This window comes from Falco cherrug, chromosome 12 (genome assembly GCF_023634085.1).
Source record: "Falco cherrug isolate bFalChe1 chromosome 12, bFalChe1.pri, whole genome shotgun sequence".
NCBI classification, from domain to species: domain Eukaryota; kingdom Metazoa; phylum Chordata; class Aves; order Falconiformes; family Falconidae; genus Falco; species Falco cherrug.
In genome coordinates this window covers 4,404,113-4,431,485 of record NC_073708.1, presented here as the reverse complement: position 1 = coordinate 4,431,485, position 27,373 = coordinate 4,404,113, and the positions used below count along the sequence as shown (strand labels likewise).

Sequence of the window (27,373 nt, the reverse complement as noted above, 5' to 3'; positions counted from 1 at the left end):
TGTAACCAGGTGTTTAGGTTCCAACATAGCTAATGCAGTCACACCAAGGTGTAGAACAGGTGCAATGAATTAAAAAAGAAAGCATTTAACATGCCTTAGATTGATACTCTGGCCCTGCAGGGGCATACTCTGATACAGTGCAGACAGACTTTAATATTATTGTTTTTCTCATGAGATACGTGAAAGAGAAAAGAAGTTGTACGCAGAAGAAAGTCCCTGAGAATGTACCCGAAGTATTACCCAGGGATTTATTTGCTTGTTCCTTTCCCTACTCTCATGCCATGACTGTAGCAACAGGACTGTGGGCTGTGCTGGAAAAAGTAGGCAAAGACTGGCCTGCTCCAATGCCTCCAGTTTCACAGAAGCCTCCTACCCATGGACTAAGGACCCATGTCCTAAGCTCGGTGAATCATCCTAGCAGTCATCCTCCTCCCAACAGTTTCCTCCTTGTGCCTGAAGAACAGCTCAGGCATTCCCTCCAGATTTTCTTTCACACTGGCTTTCTTTTAGTTCAATCAATCTTTTAAGAATTTTTGTGACATCCAATTTATTATTGCAAATGCCTTTAAATTCCCCAAGTGTTAATCCTGCTCTAAGAGAAGAAAAAAATAAACCACAATAATCCATCTGAGTGTCCGGCAGAGACTGGAAGATCCAGACTCCACATTTTCAGCTTTTACGGTCCCAGTTTCAAAGGAGCCAAGGGTCATCTCCTAGCACATCGTAAAAAGGGAATGGCTGTCAGGAAAGAGCATTATATGATTCACACCCCAAACCAGTACAGTAAGGATTTTCAAAACTTTTTAGATTTACTTGTAGATAGATGCAAATGGCCAAAACCTCCTGATTTCCAAACTCTATCTTATGATAACAAACTATGTCAAAGGGACTGAAATCTAATGAAAAATAGTTCATTAATGATTGGAATCTTTAAAATAAGAGATGGAACATAAGAAGTTTGGCAACATTTCCTGGCAAACACATCCAGGGTTGCATTTGTTTAACATGTATTTAAGTGAACACAAATTCATCCATGAAATGTGTACACACAATTTAAAACCATACATAAGTCAATAGCTATTAAGAGGTGTTCACCCATAAGTCAGCATGTTGCTTTAGACTATAATGGGAAGCAAACTCACATACTTTTCTGTGAAGTTAAGAGCCCAGGAAAAGCAAGATGAGAAAGCACCAGTGAAATGTGAAGGAACTGTTCTAGTTTTCTTTTTGCAGCAAACTCCAGCCACCACCATTAGAGCGCTTGGAAGTTCTTACAAGCAATAGCCACTTCAAACAAATAGCCAGAGATCAAAGGTGAAGAAAAAATAGTATTTTTAATGTATAATTTAACAAAATAGAAATCTAAAAATAAGTCTGAGCATCAGAACACAATCTTTTTATTTTATCAAACTTTGCTAATAGATTAAACTTACCACAAGAGTGTCCAAGGTATCAATCAAGGTCAGTGAAAATCTATGAAACAAAATTTAAGAGACTTACTATAGACCTGTACGTGTAGAAATTAAACCATTTTTAATAGTAACCAATACCATGGAAGAAACTAATTTCTCACAGACCATTAGCTGCTAAAAAATCAGTTGCACACAATATGTTTAACACCAAAACACCCTAGCAAGTTTCTTCCCTTTGTTAGTGACCAAAACAGGAGCTGACTGAAACAAGCTATGATTATAAAGATATACTTACTGCAAAGCTTTCCAACTTTTAAGCAAATTCAATTTTTATTTCTAGTCGCCAATCAAATACCCTAAAAAACCCAGCAGACTGGTTCAAAGTATTTTCTCAACCTCTTTTTTTCTTTCTTTTTCAAAAAATGAAAGAATGTTGACTTATTAAGTGTAATAATAAAAACATTAAGGAAGATCAAAAATCCCTCCAAGCTAAATGTCTTCTACCACAAACTGTTCCAATTAACTGCTTCAGAAAAAGCTGCAATTTGTTGCAATCAAACTCTGTCAAAATTAGTGGTGAAAGACTAAATAAAATGCTGTTGTTTTGTTATGCAACTTAAATGCAGGATATAATGGAACAGGAAAAGGGCAGTAAGGAGGGGCTGAAGGTATGTAACAGCTTCTGTACTAGGAACAAGAGAACACACCAGGGCTTTTCAGCCTGTAAAAGCTCAAGTGTCATTATATGAAGATAATTACATGAAGATTCACTGTTCCTCACAGTACATTTCACCTGGTGCCATCCAGCACTAGCAAGTGGCAGGCTTAAAATAAAGAACTACTTATTCCACAAAAAGAGAACAGGTCCACGCTGTTTGAAACACGAATATCGCCATAAGGCTTGTTCTGTTCATATATTCTTCTCTAGGCCTGTTATAGTGCTAGCCAAGCTGAATGGACCTTCGGCATAACCTGAATAAAATTGCTCTTATGTTAAGAAACACAAAACATGCATCGAATAGAATTTACGGAATACGAGGGTAGTAAAATTGAAGTTTGGAAACAGTTACAACTGCCTATTGAAAAACAAGTGTCCAGAATTTAAGCAAGTGCCCAGTGTTTGAGAGCCTGTAGGCAACACGTGACTATACATGGAGCAGAATTCAAATTCTAATGAAGTGGCCATATATTATTATTTTCTTTAATTTGTAAAGATATAAAGGCATTCTGGGAGCGTTGTTCTACAAGAGAAAGAGATTAACTAGTGGCTGTGCGCAACTGCATAATAAATACATAACTTTTTCCACACAAAAGGGGGGGAGATCACGCATTGCACAGCTGAGAAGGCTGGTGTGCAGCTATACTCCCCAGCCCTCCAGGGAAACAGAATTGACCTAGCCGTCTCACCCTGTCATTTGTGATTGCAAAAGCTTGTAGAGAACATGACTGAGCCAGCTGGCAAGAAAAAAGGATTATATAAGAAATCTAATAAATAATAACAGAGCTAATTTTTAGGAACAGAAAAAAGCACGTACACAGAAAAAATAATAAATACACTATTCAATGCATCTAAGGGACTAGAAGGTATTTTTACTCAAACAATAGTACGTTAATAAGTAAAAAGAGATCATTTAAAAGAATGCATGACCAGGATTAAAAATACATTTTCTCAACACTTCTTTCTCATCACCTGGATGTCTCAATACCACCAAGGCAGCAGGCTTATATAGGAGTCTCTAGGCTAAGAAACTTATGCACATAGCAAAAAATAACCAAAATCATATGCTCAATATCATAGAGTGAATTAGAAGTAGTATTTAAGACAAGGACTTCACTTTTGATTAACACTATTCTGCTTCAGGACACTAAGCAATGATACCAATAAAAACAGCATCAGCTATTTATTATTTGCTCTATAAACTGCATGTACACAGACAACAAAGGAATCAATTACAAACACATTTAGAGTAAGTTAATTTCATCTTTTTCAATTTACATTGGAGAAAAAGTACTTAAATCTACATTTTGATGGCCAAAGAACCAGTACTTTGCATTATAAGCTATCTTAAAGGAAAAAAATATGAAGAATTTCCATGTCTGAAATAATGTTTTATATTCTGGCTAAGGCCTCAGGCTACCACACACACGATAATCATTTGATTAACCATGTTTTCAGAGAGCTTTCTAAAAAAAAAGAAAAGAAGTATTTCAAATATCAGTTAAGGCCAGCATAATGGGTAACAGTTTACTGCTCCGTGCAGCTGATAATTAACCCTTACAACCTCTATTGAGCAGTCAAATTTACTGATACCATAAACATCAGTTCATATTTGGAAGGCTTTCCTATGGAAAATACTTGAAGAATGATTAAAAAAAATTATCTTTGGATCTCATTCGCTGGTCAAGTCTCTTTTTCTGATTAAGATACACTTTCACATCAGTTAACAGCATGGGAGGAAATACTAAAAGCAAGCATTTCTTACAAGTGCAAGTTTATCGACACGTCAACTGAACAAACAAGTTTTATGGACTGCAAATTGTACTTAGATTCCTAGATGTTTATGTGAGACAGTAACCATTTCAAACACTAACTTTCCCAAGGCATCATCCACATCCCCTCGACTTGGCTCCTGACCCCGTACTCGTCCACGGCAAGTTAAAGGCATGAGTTCATCAGCTGGATACGCATGCTCCTGTAGGGAAACAAACCAAGGGAACGTTACAACTGCTACAGCCATTTCAGCAGCTCTTCAGAGCCCATTAAAAGGAAGCCAAATTACGCTGTACTTCAGAAAAACTGCATGACAATCACAGAATTTTGAGGTGGGAGGGACCTCTGGAGGTCATCTTGTCCGATCCCTTTACTCAAGCTTGGCCACCCAGACCAGTTGCCCAGTACTGTGTCCTGACAACCTTTGACTATCTCCAAGGAAGGAGACTCCACAACATCTCGGGGCAACCTGTACCAGTACTCAGTCACCTTCACAGTAAAGTGTTTCCTGATGTTCAGAGGGAACCTCGCATGTTTCAGTTTGTGCTCAGTGCCTCTGGTCCTGCCACTGGGCACCACTGAGAAAAGCCTGGCTCCATCTCCTTTACAGCCTTCCTTCAGGTATTGATCTACATTCATAAGATTCCCTTAGAGTCTTCTCTGCTCCAGGCTGAACAGCCCCAACTCCCTCAGCCTTTCCCCATAGGAAAGATCCTCCAGTCTCTCCATCACCTTTATGGCCCTTCCTCACTGGACTCTGTCCAGTATGTCTACATCTCTCTTGTATTGAAGAGGCCAGAACTGAGCACAGCACTCCAGGTGTGCCCCCCACCCAGTGCTGAGGAGAGAGGAAGGATCCCCTCCCTCGACCTGCTGGCAATGTTTTGCCTAATGCAGCCCAGGACACCATTAGCTGCCTTTGCTGCAGGGGCACATTGCTGGCTCATGATCAACTGCGCGTCCACTAGGACCCCCGGGTCCTTTTCTGCTGAGCTGCTTTCCAGCTGGGTGGCTGGAAATGATTAAAGTGTGAGCAGAGCAACAGGACCTCTTTCTAACCTCCCAAAGAAGTCTGGAACAACTAACAGCACATCCAAAAAAAACCCTTCAAAAAGCTTCAAAAAAAACCCCACCGATTAACTTGAATACTTAATCGTGTGCTTTCTCCAACAAGATGCATGTGACACTTCCTATAATGTTCCTTAGACAGAAGTTACCATGTTAAAGATGAGTTTAATACAGGCTTTATCAATGTCCGGTACTTCATGGAGAAATTAGTGGGAGTTAGACTTTAAAGTCACTCTGGAAACATTTCCAAATGACTAAGTGACTTAGGGTCACAATCAGTGCCAGATAAGAGAACTCACTTAGAAGGTAAGGTAGTAAATTGGTAAATCACTACACAAGGCATAACAAAAGATAACATTCACACACAAAAAAAAAGCTTACCAAGACTGAGCCTTTTACAAATACAACCTTTTTTTTAGAGAGACATTGCTAGATTCTTTTTTTAAATCTACTATTCTTTTCCACATTTCTAGAAAAAGCACTCTGCAAAGCAAGCTTTATTTTAACTTTTTTCTCATTAGTCAGTCAGAAACAACAGGAGTGGCACCACCGCCTATGTCAAGCAGACAGAATAAAATGCCTGTTCAAGCCAATGTATGTTTTGTAGGTTCGATCTCCCAACAAAACAGGCTAGCAAATGAAACAGACACAGATTTGAAATTCATCATTGTGCAATAGGACTTTACTGAAAAACTTTCAGAGTAGCCACTGCCACTAAGAAAAATTAATCTTAAATATATCTCATTTTAACAAGCACAGATGAAATTGCCTCTCCATTAGAAGCCCAATATAAGTGATTTGGGATGAGCTTCTCTCTTTTGATTCATCAGAAAACCGGCTGCTGTATGGTGCTCTCCGATTTTACTTTTAGTGAAGAACTAACACATGGCAGAATAAAAAAGAAGTTCAACTACTGCACTGAACTGCAAGTAAACACATTCAAAGTCTTTCCAAATATATGGTACAAAAAATAATCTATATTCAAACATGAAATAGAGAGGAAAGGAAGGAACATTCTTCTATAAATAAACAGCTCTTACAGCAACTTCTTTTGAAACGGATGGTTTGTTTCCCTGTCTACCACCCTCCCAAGTTTTTTAAGTCTTTGCATGAATATTTTCCTCAAGTTCAACTACAAAAGCCAGAATCTAGATCATTTTAATAAGGCTCAGATGTTTCCGAATATCTGTGCAAGTATTCAGAAAAACAGAGATTAAAGAAGTGCACAACAAAAGCAATGTCAAAACTAAGATCTCTGGCTTAAACTATGGAGAAAAAAGGTGATAAAAATTCTGGAAAAAAACTTCTAGACTTCAAAAATCATAAGGAACTAGAAACATTTTGAAAAAAAACCAATCCACTTATTCTCTGTCTAGAGCAGGAAAGGCTACTTACTGGGTCAAGTCATTTCCCAACTTGTAACTTCTCCCCTTTCAAGTAACCTCAAAGGAAGGTAGCAAGACCCATTAAATATAAAATATGGCGCAAATGTTACAGTAAACATACTTCTGGAAAATATTACACATAAGAAGCTCAACAGATACGCTGGAATTTCTACACATTCTGACTGAACAGATGATCATATTGCCTAATTTCAGGACTGTAAACTCAGGGCAGCACAGTACTTGAGTAACGAAAAAAAGACACATTGCTACCAGTGCTGTAAAACAAGAAATACCTACTGGCCTCAAGTGACTGACATTTTCACATATTCTTTCTGACAGTCAAGAAGCAAAAAATGCCAATTATTAGAAATATTGTTAAAGGACTGAAAAAAACCAGCAGTTTTTACTCAATGCTCCTGATAACAACTGAAAAAAAAGAGACCAGGGAGTTTCCCCCTTGCATGCAAACATGAATTTTCAGTCTTCTAAATAGAAACAGAAAATCAAAACTTTTCAGGTGGCTGTTTCATAAGCAGCTGCAAAACCACTTAATTCTCTTGCTGTCAGAATCAAGTCTGATAGCCCAATCTTTTTTCAACCTTACACAAACAAGTCATATTTCTCTGTTTGTTTAGTGCTCCAGCATACGTGGCAAATGAATATCCTTTTGGCTTCGAAGTTTCCAGGATAGCTGAAGTAATTCTTTTTCATCTCTAACTTTCTTGCGTCAGGTGTATCAAGGCACCTACCAGTTTCTAATTTATCACACAATGCATAGTAGGAGCACAGATCCTTTCTACTGGCATATAACATGACATCCAATTTTGCCAAATACGTAACAGTTTTTACTTCAGACTGCCATGGTAAACCCAAGCCAAGTGTTTTTTATGGAACCAGGCCCCAACTAACTAGTTACTGCTCAGGTGCCAAAAGCAAGAGCTAATGTTAGAAAGAAAAACTAGACCCACTTTGAAAATACTCTTGCTTGTCTTTCTATCCATTCGAGAGTTCTAGAAGTCTCATGTACTGTATAAACTTGTAACTCACAAGCTTTTAAGCTTGTATTACATATTAAAGCGTTAAACCATATATAGAAACTGGGACATGTGGCAAGGTACTGTCAAGAGACAGCGGTTTGTCCTGCAGGAACTGGTGCAACTTCAAAGAAAAGGGGTCCTGCAACAGCCACAAAGAATGAACAAAAACATTGTTACACAAACTCAGTAAGAACGCATCTTTTATATTTATCTTACTCACATTTACAGTTTCTCCTCAGAAGTCTTATTACTTGTAGCATATGTGAAAGTAATTATTACTTGAGGAAAGTCAGTCCACTAATTCTTTATTCTTAAACATATCAAACTAAGCTAATGTATGTTGACTAAGAGTGCAGAATGGCTCACATATCCAGAACATGAAGACACCTGCGCAGAAAATCACCAGTCAAACTAGAAGAAACCATAGCGAGCATGGCTCACTGTCATATGACAGTCACAGACTCAGAAGAGGCTATAATGCATGGATATGACACCAGATCCCCTTTTTATTGTACTTGGTTCTACAAAGTGTTTCTTCATAAAAGAGCTACCAAACTGCATCTAACATGTATTACCCCAGAAGAAATACTGCACATTTACCTTCAAAATAAGTAAGATCAATTTGTATTCTCCAGAATCTGCTGTCTACAGACAGCTCTTCTTGAGCTTCCTTTTCCCAGTATTTTTAGGAGTCTGAAATTTCAAACTAAATACTTTACCGAAGATGAAAACTGTTCACAGCTTGATGTGAGGTAAACTGGTTTGAGAAAGCTCAGGCACAGATTAACAGGTTACTGCTAGCAATTCCTAGGTACCATTCTGAAAGCGATCACAACCCCCGCCCCTGCTCTTCCTGGAAGTAATATTTGTTCATTTCTTTTTAAAGGCTATACAGGTGTTCTTATTTATTTCAGCTTTGTTTTCATCCCTGCCTCCCTGCCATTACTCTGGAGTGTCATGCACTGTACACTGCTTTCTCTCTCAGGTCAGCAACAACTCCTAAAAAAATTAAACAAGTATTTTACTTACCATATAATTACTATATGCATGATCAAACATTTCAAGCACTTGGTTTCTAAAAAAGAAAAGGAAAAAGCATTAGGGTCAGCCTTACAATGGCCTTTAACACACCACCCTAGAACAGCAAGATATATTATGCTTTGATATCTGAATATCAATAATGGGTCCTTTACTAATGTACTCAAGTAAATGAAATACAGGCATAATAATTTTTCCTAATGCAGCTACTTTCGTTCACTGCAGAAAGGAAAAACTACTTCTTCACTTAACACAAAATTAAGTATTTTGAGATCTCTCGCAGTGCTTCTCGCAGATCTCTGCTGTGCTTCCCCTTAAATAGCTGTAGACATCACCAACACATTAAAGCTGAGATGGGACACATTCCATGCTCAGCAAAAACCAGCAAACAGAATTATATCCTGCTTGTAATCACCAACCCTAAAACCATTGACACAGCATAAACTCCTGCCTGTGATTCAGAAAACGGCCATAAGTTACAAGGTACACTTCCTCCTTGCATTAGAAGTCTTGGCAAGCAAATACTAAAGTAAACCCCTTATGGATACATTTATTTCACGTTTGAAAAGCAGTCAAGGTGAGAAATACCACTATATAAAAAAAGCACTGGTTTTTCAAGAGAAAGCACTACTTCTAGTCGTGCCTAACGGTTTTACTGAAGAGCCCCGCAAGGCAAAAGAGCATGCTAATTTCTAAGCTCCCATCAACATAATTCAAAATCTCTGCTGATAAGACTGAACATAAAACAGACAAGAACACCACAATTATATTGTAAATATCTGATTTAGTTCAACGACTTGGAAATTTAAGAAGTAGTTTTAACTCATCAAATGCATTAAGTCATCAAAAGAGCAGAGTATGATGTTTTTTTCAGGTCCTTGACAGACTACATCCAGTCTGCAGTTCTGGGATCTGTGCAGCAGACAAAACACCAGGGTTTGACACACACGTGCCATATCCAGATGAACTAAGCATACAATGCTGTTCAGTGATACAACATACAGAAAGCTTCTTAAAACTTTTATTTCTCTACATGTAACTCACATTTGCAGGGCATTTTTCTGACATGATCTTGTCATTAAAGAAATACACAGATTACCTGCCATTATTCAGAAACGACCCAGCCTGGTGCCCCCAAATACAAACCGTGGCAAGACATCACTTCTGTATGCCTGCAGCATCAGACGATACAGCCAGTGCAAGTTATGAATGCAAAAATTTTAAAACCAACTGATGAATGAAACAAACTCCTTATGTAGTCACATGAAGAAAACACATAAAACACAAAGTACCCTGAGAACCCACGATGGAAACCCCCAATAACCGTAAACATAATCAGAGTTAAGTATCAACTTCTATCTAATGATTAATAACCATGAGAGCATCCAGTGTTTCTCCAGCAGATTTTTTGCATCATTGCTGTGCAATTGACCAGTAGATGGGAAGAGGATGATGATGAAACTGTCCCAGTAATAGGATCTATACAGAATCATAGAACTGTTTAGGTTGGAAAAGACCTTTAAGATCATCATGTCCAACTGTTAACCTAGCACTGCCAAGTCCACCACTAACCCACGTCCCTAACTGCCACATCTACAAGTCTTTCAAATACCTCCAGGGACAGTGACTCCATTACTTCCCTGGGCAGCCTGTTGCAGCATTTGATAACCCTTTGGGTGAAGAATTTTCTCCTAACACCCAATTTAACATCCCCTGGCAAAACTTGAGGCCGTTTCCTCTCATCCTATCACTTTTTACCTGAGTAAAAGAAACACACCTCCACCTTGCTACAGTCTCCTTTCACGATATGCTTGATTACATACTTGCTAAAAAAAATTCCTACTTCATGCAGCGCAATACATTGCCAATTATACTGTAATCTTTATCCTTCAGCTAAAAACTATATGAAAAGAGAATCGGCTTCTTACATGTACATGCATTGAGGACAAAAGTAGTTTAGTTTATATATGGGAACTAGGCAATACCACATGTAAACCTTTACCTGTTTTATGACTCCCAAACACTCACATGCTCCAGAGGCAAAGCCATAATTAGAGCAACTGGCTATGGATTTAGATTTACCTTTGATCACTTCTACTCATCATTCCACACAACCACTGGCTGCAATCTTCAAGACTGGAGCTGCCAAGCATATGGCAGAGGGGTTTGACCCCACAGGCAGCAGAGGCGACAGGGGGCTGCCTGCTCCACAAACTGCGGCGACCTGACCTGAAAGAGCAGCCCGGCTCTGGCACACACCCCCCAGAGCACTGGGGGGGGGGGGGGGCGATGCCACACATCTCGGTTGGCTCGGAGGGGAAAGGGGGAGCCAGGGAAGACGTCCCCGGAGCTCGCCGGGCGAGGGGCACAGCCGCCCCCGTCCTGTCCACCCCGACCCCCGGGGGGAGCGCGGATCCCGCCGCCCCAGCACGGCCAGGGCCCGATGAGCGGCGAGGGGACGCGGGCGCACCGCGAAGCCGCCGCGGGCGGTGGGCTCGGCCCGGGCCCCGCCGGCCTCCGCCTCGGCCTCACAGGGCTCCGGCGGCCCCGAGGGCGACCCGGCGCCACCGCCGTTCCTCCCCCTTCAGCTCCCGGCCCGGCCCGGCCCAGCCCAGCCCGGCGCGGCGGCGGCGCTCACCCCAACCGGCGCTTCTCCTCCTTGCTCATGGCCCCGGCCCCCGGGGCGGCCGCCAGCACGGAGGAGGCGGAGAGCAGGCCAAGGGCCAGGAGCTTCCACGGCCTCCTCCAGCGGGGCCCCCGGTCGCCGCCGCCCCCCTGGCAGCCCACAGCTCCGCTCATGGCCGCGGCCGCCTGCCTGCTGCCGCTAGGCCCGGCTCCGGCCCATCTCGCCCGCTGCCCGCCCCTCGCGGCGCGGCGGCCGCGGCTCCCACCGCCGACGCGCAGGCGGAAGGGACCGGCCCTCCGCTTTCCTGTGGCGTAGCCAAGGAAACCGCCTCGCTACGCCGCTTCCGGGTCCCCCCGCACGCGCCGCCCCGCCGGGCCAATAGGAACGGCGCAGGAGCGCCGAGAGGCGGGAGGGCGCGCGGGCCACGTGACAGCAGCGGCGCGCCGACCGAGAGGGCGACGTGGACAAAAGGAGAGGCGGGGGAGCGGCGCGCGGGCGCGGTGGCGCCAGACTACAGCTCCCGGCATGCACCGGGAGCGGGCCGTAGTTCGCGCTCCCTGAGGAGAGCTGCCAGCCGGGCGTCCAGCAGCGAAACTAAGCCCAAAACACACTCCTCGGCTGGGGAGAGTGCAAGGCAAGCGTCTCCTTTGCTCGCCCTCCGGCAGCTGCTTGAAGTGCCCCTCCTTTTTTTTTGTAGTACACCCCCCCAAATTAAATTATCACACATGCACAAACCCAGCCTCCCAACGATGGAAGGGAAGAGCTTTTATTTTCATGACAAGCGTTTTTACAAAGTTACAAGCAAGGTACAATGTGTTTCATATCCTGTCCTTTAAAACTAGCAACCCCATGAAATAAAACCGTGGTAATGCCCCCCCAGCCCGCTTCCCTCAAGGCACTGTGGTGCTTGAACCCTCAGCCCTCCAGGCGCTGAAAGGTGATTTATTATTGTTCCTAGTTTACAAGCAAAATAATTCATTCCAGGTATGTGTTGGAAATCCCATGAAAGCGACAAAACTTCCTGAATGGGTGGATTATTATAATTTTTAATCAGTGGTCCAACATAATGTTGCAGATTGCTGACCTCTAAATTGCTGTCACCTCTACCCAAGTCTGGTTAAAGACTTAAAAAATATTACTCTATCCATTTGCAGACATCTGAATGTACAGAAAACGTCCACAAAGGCAAAAAATCAGTCCCCTAGCCATGAGGAACTTCTATTTAAGTTGCAGAACAGAGAGATGTATATGCTAGATCTTCCTTGTTCTTTCCCATTCTCCTTGTGAAAAACAAGTATGTTGAGTATCTGTATTCAACAACTCAATTCTTCAATATTATAGGAAAGTATTACCCAGATCTAAGCCTATGATAGAAATAACAAAAAAAATACTATGATGGGAACCATTATGAAGTATTTTCTGTACATATGTATCTAATTCATATCAGCTGTAAACGGCTTTTGTAGGAGACAGCAGTGTTTTTCACAGACTCACTGTCTTGGTAATCCTCTTTTGTATAAAAAAATGTATTAAAATGCCATATTCCCCGATTTTAGCATGGCTAAAAGAGACTGGTGCTGCTTAACTTTAAAGTACACGTTATAATTTGAAGACACTTAATGTTTGGTACCTATCAGAAATAGCTTATGATTTGCAAAAACAAAGCAGCTGACAGTGAAATAACTAAGGATTTTTTTTAAATACTGGCTGACAGTGGTTTGTGTGTTTACAAATTAGTATTTTTCCATGAAATATAAGAAGGAAATAAGTCAAAGTACTTTTGCAAGGAAAACCTCTGTGACCTGTGATCTGTATCTATACCACAGCATGGCTTCTGGAATAAATAGGAGTTGCATTAATTTTACAATAGTGACTTTGCAGTTGGTTCAGTTGCTCAACAACGTTCCTTACTTATGCAGCAATATTTGCTTGCTCCTCTAGTGTCAATTCTCTGTTAGTATTATAGCATACTTCAATAACATTCAATAATAGATTTGGCACAATTTCTTGAAGTTAAATGCCAACAAAGTCTTGGGACTTTGTTATTTCTTCCCATGTCTTTATGCCTGTAAATCCTGCAGTCCAAACTGTATTTGTCATTAATCTTTGCTGTTCTGTACTGTATTATATTTATTCAGAAACAGTCTGAAGGCCAAATTTTTAAGGTGTTTTAAATTGACCTCTAAAGGGAGGTTTTGAACTCTAAAGGCCATTTTATTAAAATACTGGTTTTAATTTCCAAACTTTCCTGTGCAGTCTTTAAACTGTGCATGCAAATAATGCATATAAGCAACTTCACGCATAGATCCAGGTTTGATGTGGATGATAATATATATGCCAGCTATGAAAGCAGTAGGTCTTATTTTACTAACTGCTTTTGCGATGTGATTCTGCCCTCCAAAACCCAAGCACATGTGAATAACCTTTGGCTGCTTTCTGCTTCAGTTAACATCTGTATTAGACATTATTAGCAATGATTATGATATTTCACAATTATTGCAATTTATTACATAATTTCTGCACCTAAAAAGGCCTACAGAACTGGGTAACTCAGTAAGAATGGGAATGGCAGAACTCTTAATATTCTGCATTAGACGGATGAAAGTGAATATATTTTATGGTGGGAAGTAAACCAGAAAGATGCTGCCTATTGGTTACAATTATTGTAAACATTCTCATCTTTCCCTTCCATAAAATAAAACAAAATAAAATAGCCGTAAAGTGCTCTGGAAGGCTAAATAACCCAGAAGTGCAGAGTGGGACTGAGAAACCTGCTCCCATATTTTCCCCATTTTAAATATAGCAATAAGAGAAAAAAAAATCAGAACACTTGCTTGTCTTTAATATCTGTCAAAACTTCAAAATAATTAAGTGATCAGTTTGCCGAGTTTGCATAGAGTGTGGCTTTTGAGCAACCTACTAAATTAACTATTTGGTCTGTTTAACTACTAAAAGGTGTACGTATTTCCTGTATACTGCATGCAAATACTAAAAGCATCCTTGACTAGAAATGTATGTACCAACCACCTAAGAATCATAGCAGTACTTGTCAAATCCATGCATGTAAAAATCATGAGCTACTCCCCTGCTAAAACACTAAGAACAGTTAAGTTGTTAAAATACCTTTACAGTTGGGGGTGAGTTGCTTTTGAAGCATTCAGTGGTCACATTTTCAGACTTTTTCTATAGCCATAAAAAGTAGCAAATTTTCAGAGAAATATGAGATTCCCCAACAGTAACCCGGTTTTAAACAGTGACGGCTTTAACCAAAAAGAAACGTATTACCCATCTCTCAGGAAGGGTTCCATGCTAAATCTGCAAGAGCTGGTAATACCATAAAGCCCAGTTCCTCTAGCCCTGACCCAAGTAAGTATTCACAATTAAACAGGGATTACTGGAGTAAATAAATCCTGCAGGGCTGGGCTGAAAAATGCTTTTTACTCTTCAGAGTTTTGCTGTGCATAACTGTCTTCTCTGTTTTCCTCTGTGAAAACATCTTTTACTTCGGTGCTTTTTGTTTCTCTGTGTGAAGACGATTCATCTTCTGGCTGCCCTTCACCCCCACTAGCCTCTGTATCTCCTGTCACCTCTTTGGCGCTAACCTTGCTCTGCTCTGGCACCAAAGAAACCGGCACATCTAGCAGTCCTGTTGGGTTTTCTGTATCCAAAACAGGCACTTGCATTGTGTCTGCATTTTCAGCAGGATTATGAAAAAAGCCCTCAGTCCCTACTTCCACTGGGACAGCATGGTTATTTCCTGTGCCTCCCTCTTCCCCATCTAATCTTTTGCCTTTGGACACGTTTTCAGTGTGTTCCTCTGACTGCAATCTATCACTTCCACAGCTTCTCACACCTGTGTACCAAATGCTTTGCTTCATCTCCACCTCTGCCTTTACCTCTTGAGGTGTATCTGAGCTTTCCACCAGCCATTCTGCTTGTGCCATATTGCAGGCCCCCTTGGACACATTCACTAAATTCATACCATCTGTCCCCAAACTAGATGAAGATGATTGGTCCTCCTTGAACTCTGTGCATTCTGCTGTATCTTTATTCATCATTGTCTGGCTCACTTGAATTTCTGCTGCAGCCATTTTGCTCAACTCGTCCTCTTTATTGTGCTGCTGCAGCTTTAATATCTCATCTTCACAAATCTCCTTTATGTTCTCAGCTGGAGTATCTGCTGGTATCTCAACTGCTACCATCAGCAAACTCTTTATCTCATTCACATCATCAGGGGATTTACAACTCTTTTCTTTTAACCTGCTTTCTTTTTGAGGATTATCCCCAAACCCTTCTTTCCCTGTGTTTTCATCCTGGGCAATAACCCTTGTTTCAGTACTTGCTCCTTGGTCACTGCTTTCTTTGTTACTATCCTCTTCAAACCTTGTTCCTACCACATTTTCTCTCTGAGATAATTTTTCTGAAATTTCTTTTTCTACCTTGATTTTCTCTTCAGCATTCCCTAAAATCTCCGCTTCTGCTACATTATCATGTGGGGAAGTCAGTTTTATCTCAGAAAGTTCTTCCTGTGCTTTGCTTTCTTTTTCAATGCCACCAACAAACGCAGCATCCATTGCTGTTTGACTCTCAGAAGTTACCTTTTCCTCCACTGCCTCTTCATGTACCTTAAGTTCTTTTTTAAGGCTGCCTCCAAAATCTTTCACTGCAGTTTCAGTGCCACAAGCTACTTTTTCCTCCGCAGCTTCTTCTTGTGTCTTAAGCTCTTTCTCAGTGTTCACTACACATTCTGCTTTCACTGAGTCTTTGTTCTCCAAAGAACTTTTTTCCTCTGCAACTTCTTGTTTTGTAAGGGTAGCTGAAAGGGACTCCTCTTTTTTGCCAATGTCTGTACTGATCACTTCTTCACTTTTGCTTGCCTGATCCCCAGCTGTATTAACAGAAGTGACTGCCTCTTTGTCTGATGACTTTCTATAATCAGCATCCTTCTCCCAAGGAATTTTCCCTGTCACAATAAGCGTTTCATCACTTTGAGCTTCAGTGTCTGACATCTCAGCTCGGGCAGTGGAAGGCTTTTTTGCAGGAGTTGTTTGTGCTGACCCTGAAGGGGTCTTTAGGTCTGTTAAGCTGGACACGCTTTCACAGGGCAAATTCAAGTTATCTTCAAAGAGGTTGTGCTTCTTCATAATGGCAGCTTCTTTTATCACTAAATAAAACAGAGAAATCAAACTGTTAATCAAAAATTAAATCTTTGATCTTTAATGTACCTTGACAGAGGTACATTAAAGAAGTGTTTACGCGAGTTTCTAATGTTATACATTTTGATATTACAGATAACAGTGATTTTCATTTTCAACTTGCTTTTAGTTTACATTTCTTTACTGGGGGGTGGGGATTTTCTCTGTTTTGAATAATGGAACTTCAATGTTGACCTAAGCATTGCTGTAATAGAAAACTAACACAGGACCCACAATGCATGAAGGTAATGTTTCAGTGCAGAAGGATTTACACTGAATATATAAATAAAAGTGTACTCATATTAATTATTATACTGGTGTTTTTGAACAGGAGCACCAAAGAGGGTCTGTTAAAACTTACTGTACGATACATATCCTTGTCTGTTATCTAGGGTATAGATAGACAGACAGATCCAGAAAGATGCAAGTATTTTATTTATCTATATACGCCACCAAGAGTAGTTTAGTTTTCTGACACAAAAGCAGAGAGATCTGCATGGAGTACTGCTCTGGCATCAGTGATGTACTGGAAACTGCATCCAGCAGTTAATTTCATTTGGGGAAATTCATTTGCACTGCCATTAGATATCACAAAGTCTTTGCAAGCAAGAGCATAATCTCACTCCTTGGCTCAGGGAATGAAGATAAAAGGAAGTTGGCGTAATTACGTTTTGTTAGAAATAGGCTCGTGCCAACCTATCACTTTGAGTTTCCCAGATTTAGTAAAGTTGCCCCATAATTCAGATTTTAGGGCTCGTCACACATCTTTAGTGAGCTAAATGAAAACACTGTAGCATTGTAACCACCAGACTTTGGGAGAGTGGGGCCTGGATCTGAAACAGCCAGATTAGAATGCTGGGAAGCTCTGAAGCAGGAGCTCACAGTTGACAGCTGAAACATTACTACTGTCACCTCATGAATGTTCTCACCTTTCAGGGTTTCTTCAAGCAGTGTCTGATATAAAATCTCTTCATACACATTCTCTACTTGGATCACACTAGTGTAATCAGCAAAAATGAACTGCTCATATTTCTGCAGCTCCTGTGCAGACAGAGAAGAAAGGAACAGATGCATAAAAATGAGAGATTTTAGGAGTCCTGCTTCAACACATGGTGTCTAAGCACAAGGACAACCATTTTATCACCTTGAATATATGTAGAGAGGGTGGAGCTCCACATCATATCTGTGTCATACGGGACAGAGGAAGCAGTGGTGGTGCAAACTTCCCCCGAGCCCATTCTATTTAATTTCCCACGAGCCTTCTGCATTTGTACCTCTACAGAAATGAGCAGTCAGCTCTAGAAGCAAATGCATGACACAACTGACATGTCCAGTCAAGTCTTGATCTTTTACTTGAAAGCCTCCAGATATTTTTATGTAGGTGCCTCTTCTAGAAGGGGGCAGAGTTCATTTACTTTTTATAGACCACCAAGCAGCTGCTTAGTGATAATGACTCAATTATTGTCTAGACAGCCTATTGCGTATAAATCAGTAAGGTAAAAATGTTACACACCTATTAGAAAAACAAACCCAAACCCTGTATCTTCCATGCTCAGTATGGATTTGCCTCCTTGGACAAACATTGAGGCATTTCCTCACCAGCAGTAGCTGAGAACTAACCTACCTATTTAATTAAGGGCAGCAGTGCTGATGCAATTACTTCCATTTAAAATCACGGAAAGGAAGTGCACGGCCTGTCTGCTTGCTGCTCCTGCTGCCCAAGCAGGCATTAGGCTTTGAAGATCATCAGCAGAGGCGGTGTATGGTCACAGCTGCACCTTGGGGTGCTGCTGAAGAGCAAAGCACCCTCTCCCACGGACTGAATTTCAGCCTGCAGCCTGGCTGCTGAACGTAAGGGTAGGCTCATAACCTACAATTGTAACTGTCAAGAGGAGTCTGGTTTGAGGTGACGTCAGATCTATATGGAAGAAATGAAACAGGGATGGGCAAAGAGAAAGAAAGCTGTATATACAGCTTCCCTGTTTCCCAAAATCTTCCTTATGTTCCACATCTACCCAATCCATGAACTGGCAAATTGAAGCATCATTTTGCTAATCAGGCAGCCAATCTGCACAACTCTCAAAAGAAAACAGCTTTACAGAGTTGAGGATTTACTGCCAAGGTGTTAATCCTTCCCTGCCTTTTATTACTGTATCTTTTTAATCACAGAAACCTACTGGTTTGCATGTTGAAGCCAGTGTCTTTTGCATTGTGGGCAAAGTAATCTGTACCAGTGCTTCTTGAAATATCTTCTTCCGGATGGTGCTGCTGTCATAATCATATTGCTGTCAAAACAGACAAAAGGAGAAACAAGCCCAAACATGTTTGGGGTTATTAATCACTCATAGGAGGAACTGGTTCTTGTTACTCTGTGACTGGTGACAGATAAATCCCAAAGGATACCACATCATGGGTGCACTCATGCAAACACAATCAGGGGTTTGAATTCCCATGCAGGTTATTCCAGTTTTTACAAAAATACTCTGAAATTTAGTTTTCTGGAATCTCTTTATCTTCATTTTTTTAATACCTAGCCTAGAATCAGCCCCTGAATGCTCTTTCCAGGTACTTCAGCACTGCCTCTTCTGAATTCTAGGGGTAGGCTAATTATAAAGCTAATAAAAAAATATTTACCCAGATTGACAGCATCATAACCAGCTTGTTTAATTGCAATTAAAGGGGCTGCACATGTAAATACTTTTACAAGGGTCTCCCCAGAATTAGGTTTTACCCCCAAAATGAGGAGCTTTGCTAAGTGCCACCCAACCTCTTCTTTCAAATACTGAGCTAAATTCACATAAAATAAATTCTCCATTTCCAACAAGGCAGAACCCAAGGTCCTCCTGTGCAAGTGCTGCTGAATTACACTTACCTTCAGTACTCTCAGCTTGACTTTTTCAATAGTTGTTGCAACTTTCACTGAGTCTGCCTGGGGACTTAGAGAGAACAACTGCTCAAAAGTATAAACTGCATTTTCCATCAGCTAAAAATAATAAATAAAAAAATCTGTTAAAGACCAATAACATAAAAATCCTACCTATGTAAAGAAGCACTGTAAATATAACTATTAACTTAGATTGTATTTTTGAGAAGGTGAATTGGAGAAAATATAACGGGCCTAAGATCAATAAATATTTCCAGTACTTTAAATGATTGTGAAAGGGGAAGGAAAGCCTTGTTTAGTTTAGATTGCAACACTCAGTTTTGGAATGGGAAACCCAAAAGAAGATTATCTAATGCAAGAGAATAAGAAAATGAAACTGCCTCAGCATCTCTCTTGAGTTTATAGGCAGGTTTATACTAGGAAGTCTGCTAATGTAACTAAACAAACAGTTCCAGCAGCAAACTTGCTCAGAGTAGATTAATTAAAACGTCCAAAATTTTTCAGCTGTTTCAGTTCTCTGAAGGCTAACATGCACAGAAATGTCACAATAAATAAAGCAAATTAAGCCTTGGTATCATTATTATGCTATCACAGCACAGTAGCATATATATATTATCTCCTGTCACCATCTAAACTTACAGTGACAAGGACAAGAAGTAAAATTGATTGTCTACATATAAAGGCCATACATAAAACTGATTATCCATAATAAGAATCCCATTGACTCCTACCAGATTTTTATGGTCTTAATCATTAATACTACAGATAAATTATTTTTAAAAGTAATTAATCAGTAGCTGTCCTTATAATACAATTATTCACAAAAATTGCACAGAGCACAATTATTTCTCACAGAATTATGTTAGGCTGGCATTTGCCATATTTTCAGGTTATCCAGAGAGTCATTAAAAATATTAAATCCCCTACTCTGAAAAGATATTTCAGAAAAACAGTACTGCAAGCGGTAATTATGTCTACTTAATGAGGTTTTGCCTTTTTTACCTAAGTGTTTCCATTCAAATTTTAATATATTCTTATTGGAGGAGTACAGAAACAAGCCCAGAGAGGCTGTCCACATGGCTGGGTCTTCCTCTGTATCCCATGGGACCCATCCCAGTCAATATACATAGACAGCCATATACTGTAGAGGACTTCTTGTAGTTTGTAAATGAGTATGTACATACTTATGGATAAGACATGCTTTCAACTCCTCCTTGGCTAGCAGTATTTTCATGAATGAAAATACGCAGTGACAAATGTTGAAGGCTGATTTTTGTAACTGGCTTTGCAGATAATGTAGCGTTGGACTATACAGACTGTGTTTACAAGTGGCAATGGAGAAGATGGAGGTTTACTCAATTTGTGGATGCATCAGAAAGCTGTACAGTAAATACTCATGCACAGCAAGACCTTGGATGCAAGAAAAAGACAGGATCAGTGTAGAGTTAAGTGAGGCTAATTAAAGATGAACTACTCACTTTTTATTTCAATTTTTATTGGAAGCAAATCATAAATTGGTGTAGTTCTGGTGAAGTCACTGCAGCTGCTTTATTAATGCCAGTTGAGCATTCTGCTCCCAAATTTCCTAAAATTGGCCACTAGAGGATGCCAAGCTCCCAAGCCAAGGAATCCTCCTCCAGCCTCTGCCCAGTTAAGAGTTAAACCAAATGCTTCTTTTAAGACTACATGAGCATAGCCATGTCTCGCCTTACTCGTTAATAAAATAAATGTCCATGGACACAAAATGAAACTACATACTATTTTTATGAGAAAAATACCAGCCTTTTAAAGAGAGAGAAGCAATACCAGCATTTTTAGAACAACTTGTGCTTTAATTTAACTTATTGATTGTCAGTTTTGACTCGTGCTGTTCAGAAAAAAACACCACTTGGTTTGCATGGGATCTATTTTCTGTCTGCTTCTTTGTCTTGCCTCATGGGCTTCACTTACTGAAAGACATTTTATCTGGCAGCATTCTGGAACGGTCCCCCCGAAAGACCCAGACATGAAATCAGAATTTTATTTCTGAATAATTCTTTGGCTGCTGATCACAGCTGTACTTAGAAGAGCTGCTTTTAGGAAAACCCTGTTCCAGCACTGTGCTAGAGACTTGCTTTCCATATTCATAACTCCCACTCTGTAGAACTGGACCAGCTCCATTTCACAAGATTACTGACTAGATTATTTAGTTTCTCAACTATGGATTAAAATCACAGGGTTCAACATAGAGATACAAGGCCAAATCTGCCTTGTGATCTGGCAATCGAAGTAAGTCTACTGGCCAGTTCCTAATAGATTTCTGGCCAGGCATCCAAAAGAAATAAAAGCAAAGCAAAATTATAGCCTATACCAACATACACTAAAGGAAAAAGAGATAAGAGTTCATTTTAAATCTGAAATTATGTCGTCGCTTCAACCATTCGCATGAGGATTGAAGTTGCTTAAAGCACCTACATGCAGCTATATCCTGAGACGTCACCTGTGTCCAAGTAATTGCCAGTTTCTAACATTAATTGCCTTACTTCATATTAATGAGAAAACACACTACTAAGGAGGAGACATTCCATTTTGGTAAAATGTATTTAAGACCCTTCCTGAAAAATCAACCTTTTGGTGGTAAATTTTAGCCACCGCATTGGTTACAACCACAACTTTCTTGGGTGCTGAGACGCTGAGAATTCAGAACATGAAAGTGCAGGGGAAGAAAGGATACATCCAAAATTTTTGTTCCTTGCTGAGACTCACACACGCAACCTCACAAATATAAATGTCAAACATCTTCTAGCTCTGATTTTCTTAGGTTTTGTTACCTGTACTTTGATTTGAGAGATATTCTGGCGCTCTTGCTCAACTTTTTATCAAGATTACTTTGAAGCAGATTAGAAGGACAAACCTAACCTGTTCTCCCAGGAGGAAAAACTGGATCTTACAGTACCTCTTGCATGAAGTTCTGTGTCCTCTGAATCACAAAATCAATATGATAGACCTTGAAGCGACTCTTGAGGTCCTGAAGGAGCTCCTGGAGGAGGTTCACTTTCAGGTAGCAGGGCTCCATTTTCACAGAGTTGAATGGTAGGTTCATAAGCTGATCCACATTCTGCATTCCAGTGGAGGAAGAACAGGTTTTGAGAGAAAGCAACCTGAGGCGAATTTTTAATAGAGAATGTAACAGTGGCCCTAAAACAAATTCTGGTATCTACACTCTAGTTGCTCAAATACCAGAAGACTTTCAAAATGACACAACCAAATGCTAAACCCCTACCACCTGGGAAAGCAAATGGTGCTGTCAGCCAAGTTCTAGCTAGAAGGTTCTTGTGCTAATATAAAAGGTTCCAAATATATTTTTGTCTTACCTCCTTTAGCTTCATGATATCGTTTGTCTTCTGGAAGTCCTGGATGATTTCATTAACTTCTTTATCAAAAAGTGAGCGGACTTCAGTGAATCCAGAACTCACTGGACCCATGAGCTCCTCTAATATTGACGTGAGAAACGGCTGGATGTTTTCTGTGCAGCACTTCTGGGCAGGCTCAGAAACAGTGGCTGGAGTGTAAGACAATACAACAGCAGCATTTAGGCTACTAAGAGATATAGTGAAAAAAGTAATCTGATTCACTTTACAACAAATTAAATTACTGTATTTTTCCCTGGAGTCACACCTCCATAAAGATGATGAGGGTGATGAAAGGAGAGTTTTTAGTTTTATGAATGACAATGAAACATCTTTCCCATGCCCCACCTCACCAAAGGCTAGTGGCTTGGGGGCCCTGTGGGAGCAGAGGAAAAGGCAGCTCTAAGTATTTATACATACTGGGAGGTTTGCACAGAGCATGGCCACGATCACTCTATAAGGAGGCACCTGAACTTGGTACTCTACAGTTCACTGAAAACTTCCTAGTCTGGTAAGTAAGAATATCAACAGAACACCCTGAGTTTTATCAAAATAGCTCCTAAATTATCAGCTATTTCTTTATTTGCTAGCGTAAGCAACATCAGCTAATGTTTCACCTGCTTTTTACACTCATTTTTATAGTCATAGAAAAATTATACTTAGTTTAAAACCACCTAAGAAGCCCTTTGGTTTAAATAATCTTTGGTAGCCTATGAATTTTCACATAACCAGAACCTGGTTTTGTGGAATATTCCTAGACATCAGGTCAAAACCACTACACTTTTAATTATGCTCATGTGACCTGTCTCTTCATTACATAAGGCTGTCCAAGTGAAAATGAAAGCAGAATGAGAAACTCTAATCAGGATACTCAAAACCTGTCAGCTCTAGAAGACCTGGTATTTTCACAGGTATCACACTGGCCACAGGTATCAGTTCCCATCAAAGGCAGCTGAGGCTCAAAGTATTTGTTCCCTGAAAACCAGTGTCTCCAACTGGATTTTTCAAAACACATGAGGATTTCAAAACAATGACAACTGGTAATTTAAGCAACACAAAAATGAAACATTAAAAAATTGCTCCAAAACACAGCTGTTCCTCCACTAACCATTAATTTTTCCAGCTAAGAAGTTCTTGGAGTTCAGAATCTGATCCATGTCTGAACGAATGGTTCCTTCAAGAGATTTTGCAAAATCTCTGCATTCTTCTTTCAAGGTACTTAATCCTTCTGCCACCTGCTGCTGGACTAAGCCGTAAGTTTCTTCTACGATCTAAACCCAAATCAAATTAAGAAGCATAGATCAGAATCAGCATACACAGACAATTGCTATGAGAAATAACTACCCTGCAAATATCAGTACTTACACTAAACCAGGCCCGCTTCCTATCATTCCGCTTGCCTTTCATTTTAGGCAGGATCATTGTCTGAAGGTTAGGCAGAAGTTCCTCCATCACAAGGTTGCTCAGGATCTATATGGTCAGAAGATTAAAATGGCATTTTCACACACTGTTCTTCATCTGAAAACTGAGCACTTGCATCACAGAGTGACGTGCAAACACAGGCAACCTCAAATGTACAGTGGCTGAGCTACTCCAGGTTACCAGGAGGGCTGGATTTAAAATACTAGATATGCCTGAGGGAAACTCCATGCATTTAATCTGAAGCATTTTTCACTGAAAGACTTTGAGGCAATCGACATCAATGAACAAAGATGTTGAACTACAAAGCCTGTTTAAACTTACTGCATGCTATTATGAAATTGCCATGTGCAAATCAATAGAGCTAAAATGATCGATATCAACTGAGTAACTGGATCAAAAACATTTGAAAAGTTGGTTTGCTGACTGATGCTTCCCCAAACTGACCTTGCTGTGGGACATGCACACCCTCCCAGAGAAGGTACCATTGAAAAGAAATTGTTCTAAAAATTCGTCAGACAAAGGATGCTTCTGATACGAATATATTTGGCCAAGAAAAGAAAGATATGACTGTACCAACATGAATCTCTAGCACTTTTTTGGGTGAGCACCAACTTCACAATTCAAACAAGAAAAGAAGGAGATCCCAGGAAAAACATGATCTAGAACAAAAAGGGAACCCAGAAATGTGGGTAACATGTGAATCAAGTAATTCTACCCTATCTGATCTTTTTATTTTTATTTTTTTTTTCAAAAATGTGAAACATGATCCAAAAGATTCATTAGCTTCAGCCTAATCCTGAGGCAAAAGTGATAAAATAAATAGCTGTTGGGAGTTTGGGAAAAACTTTTCAAGCAATTTCTTTTGTCACTAAAAGACGACTATACTGGTCTAAAACCAGTAAAACTTTCACACTGTAGAATTCGTATATGTTAAAGCCTCCTCCCAACACCTCCAGACTCTTGAACAAAAGACGTTATATATATAACCAAGACATTCTGTGACAAAGGTGCACCACAGCAGAAAGACAAGGGAAGAAGAGTGTCAAAAGGCCTTTTACACATCAAGCATTCCTGATGGATGTTGGAAAACTGAGGAAAAGGTATCATCACCCCATTTTTTGATTGTTTCTGTAAGTATATTGTTGTTCGATTATTGCTGTATTTCTCTAAATTGACACCGAGTACTTTTCTCCCTCAAGAACATTTTCAGTTAAAAACAGGATTCAGTGGTTGTGGAAGAGATGCATCACCCTCTCTGATCCCAGCATCTAACTGGCAGTTCAGACTTGCAGATGGTTCCAATTCAAAAGAAAAGATATCAGACTGGGAATACAGATGATACCAATTTGGGGGAGTGGTCAATACGCTGGCAAGCAAGGCTGTTATTCAGAGGGACCTAGACAGCTGAAGAAATGAGTGGACAAAAACCTCATGAAGTTCAGCAAAAGCAAATGCATAGTCCAGCATCTGGGATAGAACAATCTTGTGCACCAGTATAGGCTGGTGACAACTGGCTGGAAAGTAGTTTTGCAGAAAGGAACTTGGGCATCCTGGTGGACAAGAAATGCAACATTGGTCTGCAGGGCTGCCCTCACAGCAAAGAGCAACATCAGGTTGAGGGAGCAAAATGTGCCCCTCTGGTCAGTACTTGTCAGACCACATCTGGAGTGCTGTTCAGTTTGGAGCTCCCCAGTACAACACAGATCTTGAAACACTGGAGTGATTCCAGCGGAGGTCAACATGATCGTCAGGAGATGGAGCACACGACATGTGAGGAGAGGTGGAGGGAACCGAGTTTGCTCAGCCTTAAGAAGATTAGGCTCAGAGAAGACCTTATTGCTGTCTACAACTACATATTGGAGGATGCTGGGCAGAGCCAGATTTTCTTGGAAACGCACAGGGAAAGGAAGAGGGTGACCATTACAAGTAACAACAAGGGAAACAGTAATCATGTATCCAGAAATATTTTTCACCATGCGGGCAGTCAGGGGAACAAGTCATGCAGTCTCCAACCTTGGATATCAGAACGCAGCTACACAAAGTCCCTGAAGTTGGCTCTGCTTTGAGTCGGGGACCAGGCCAGATAATCTCCAGGGATTCCCTTTTAACAAAACTGTTCTCTGGTTCTGTGGTTCTGTTGATTGTGTCACCCAACTTTCTACAGAGGAAGCATCAAAATCTGGCTTCTTCAATTCAGAAAGAATGAAATGGTGTGAGATAGATTCCTGGTTTCATGCACTGGCACCCATTTCAGAAGTTTTCTTCAGAATTACCCATTTTGTCAGGCTTTGCACCTCCTACGTCCAGATTTGAACTACAACTTCTTCCTTGCCCATCCTACTCAGATACAGCAAACTGGCAATAAATACACAGAATTACAAGCGTACACCTCATTTTGAGAGTCTAAGCTCTCAAAGTCTAAGTCTCAAAAAACCTCCAGTTTTTTTTATTTATGAACACTGTATCTCTGGCCTGAGAAAGCTGCAAGACCTCTCTTTCTCCTGCACTTTCTTCTTGCCATTGGCCAACAAGGCAAACTATGCAAGTAGAGGGAAGCAGTTCATCATGGCACCTGCTCTATTTCTATTTCTTTGTGATCTCAGGACTCTGAACACATTTTCTATGGAGGCATCTTATCAGTGCGGGGGATATATGCTGGGTTCTTGAATTTCTCTACTTAAAGTGTCTTGATTTTCAGCTAAAGAACTCAGTCCCGTATTTGGTTCACTCATTACTCATCCTCATGATTCAGAGGAGGGAGGGACATCTTTTATTTCTGGACATGCTCATAGATCTTGCCCAGGTATGTTTGTACTGGCCCACAGTTACAGATGCACTGCTGCCACTTTATGATGACAGAGGCAATACTATCATGCATGTGCTATACAGAATGGCACATAACCCCTTCATCAAGGCTTTTTATCTGCCCTGACTGTACAGTGCATACGAGGTTGTCCACAGCCTCTTGAAAGCTTTGAATTGCAGTGGATATCCTGCAAATCACAAAGAGACACAGTAACCCTACAAAAAGGCAGACAAAATGCATCGTAAGTTTATGTACATTTCTCATTTACTCTGGGTAAAGGATTACTAGCTTGCTCAACAGTTTCAGTAAAGTCTCACGGACAATGTATGTAGTCTTCCTTTCTCTCCAGTGGGGCTTGAACAGAGTTTTTGCAAAGTGATGTGGATTTGAACCCAGCTCTTTTCCTTGCTTCAGCAACCGCCCAGCTTGGTCCTTGTTCAAGGATCTCTGCCCTGATGCACCCAGCTGATGGCTGAGCCAATACAGAGTGCAAAAACACTGCTCAACTTCACATTTTCATCGTGCCAGTGCTTTTCCATTTCTGCCAGTGCTTCCTGACATTCAACCTCATGTATTATAGCTGCCTCAACGGGTTTTAGGCATGCACCAATAACATGATA

At 40.6% G+C, this 27,373-nt stretch overlaps 2 protein-coding genes across 4 annotated transcripts in view; both read right to left on the bottom strand.

Annotated features, from left to right (window-relative positions):
* Positions 1-11,370, bottom strand: part of EDEM3 (ER degradation enhancing alpha-mannosidase like protein 3) — a 32,592-nt gene extending 21,222 nt beyond the window's left edge. For both annotated transcript variants that reach the window (XM_055724725.1, XM_055724724.1), the window contains exons 1-4: positions 11,070-11,370; positions 8,423-8,468; positions 4,005-4,105; positions 1,434-1,473 (exon numbers count right to left, since the gene is read on the bottom strand). In XM_055724725.1, the coding sequence (XP_055580700.1) occupies positions 1,434-1,473; positions 4,005-4,105; positions 8,423-8,468; positions 11,070-11,230 (348 nt within the window). In that variant the 5' untranslated portion in view covers positions 11,231-11,370. The remainder of the gene's footprint in view (positions 1-1,433; positions 1,474-4,004; positions 4,106-8,422; positions 8,469-11,069) is intronic.
* Positions 11,371-11,809: 439 nt separating this feature from the next.
* Positions 11,810-27,373, bottom strand: part of NIBAN1 (niban apoptosis regulator 1) — a 69,486-nt gene continuing 53,922 nt past the window's right edge. For both annotated transcript variants that reach the window (XM_055724713.1, XM_055724714.1), the window contains exons 7-14: positions 23,891-23,995; positions 23,634-23,796; positions 22,490-22,677; positions 22,072-22,233; positions 19,125-19,235; positions 18,430-18,537; positions 17,182-17,293; positions 11,810-16,221 (exon numbers count right to left, since the gene is read on the bottom strand). In XM_055724713.1, the coding sequence (XP_055580688.1) occupies positions 14,495-16,221; positions 17,182-17,293; positions 18,430-18,537; positions 19,125-19,235; positions 22,072-22,233; positions 22,490-22,677; positions 23,634-23,796; positions 23,891-23,995 (2,676 nt within the window). In that variant the 3' untranslated portion in view covers positions 11,810-14,494. The remainder of the gene's footprint in view (positions 16,222-17,181; positions 17,294-18,429; positions 18,538-19,124; positions 19,236-22,071; positions 22,234-22,489; positions 22,678-23,633; positions 23,797-23,890; positions 23,996-27,373) is intronic.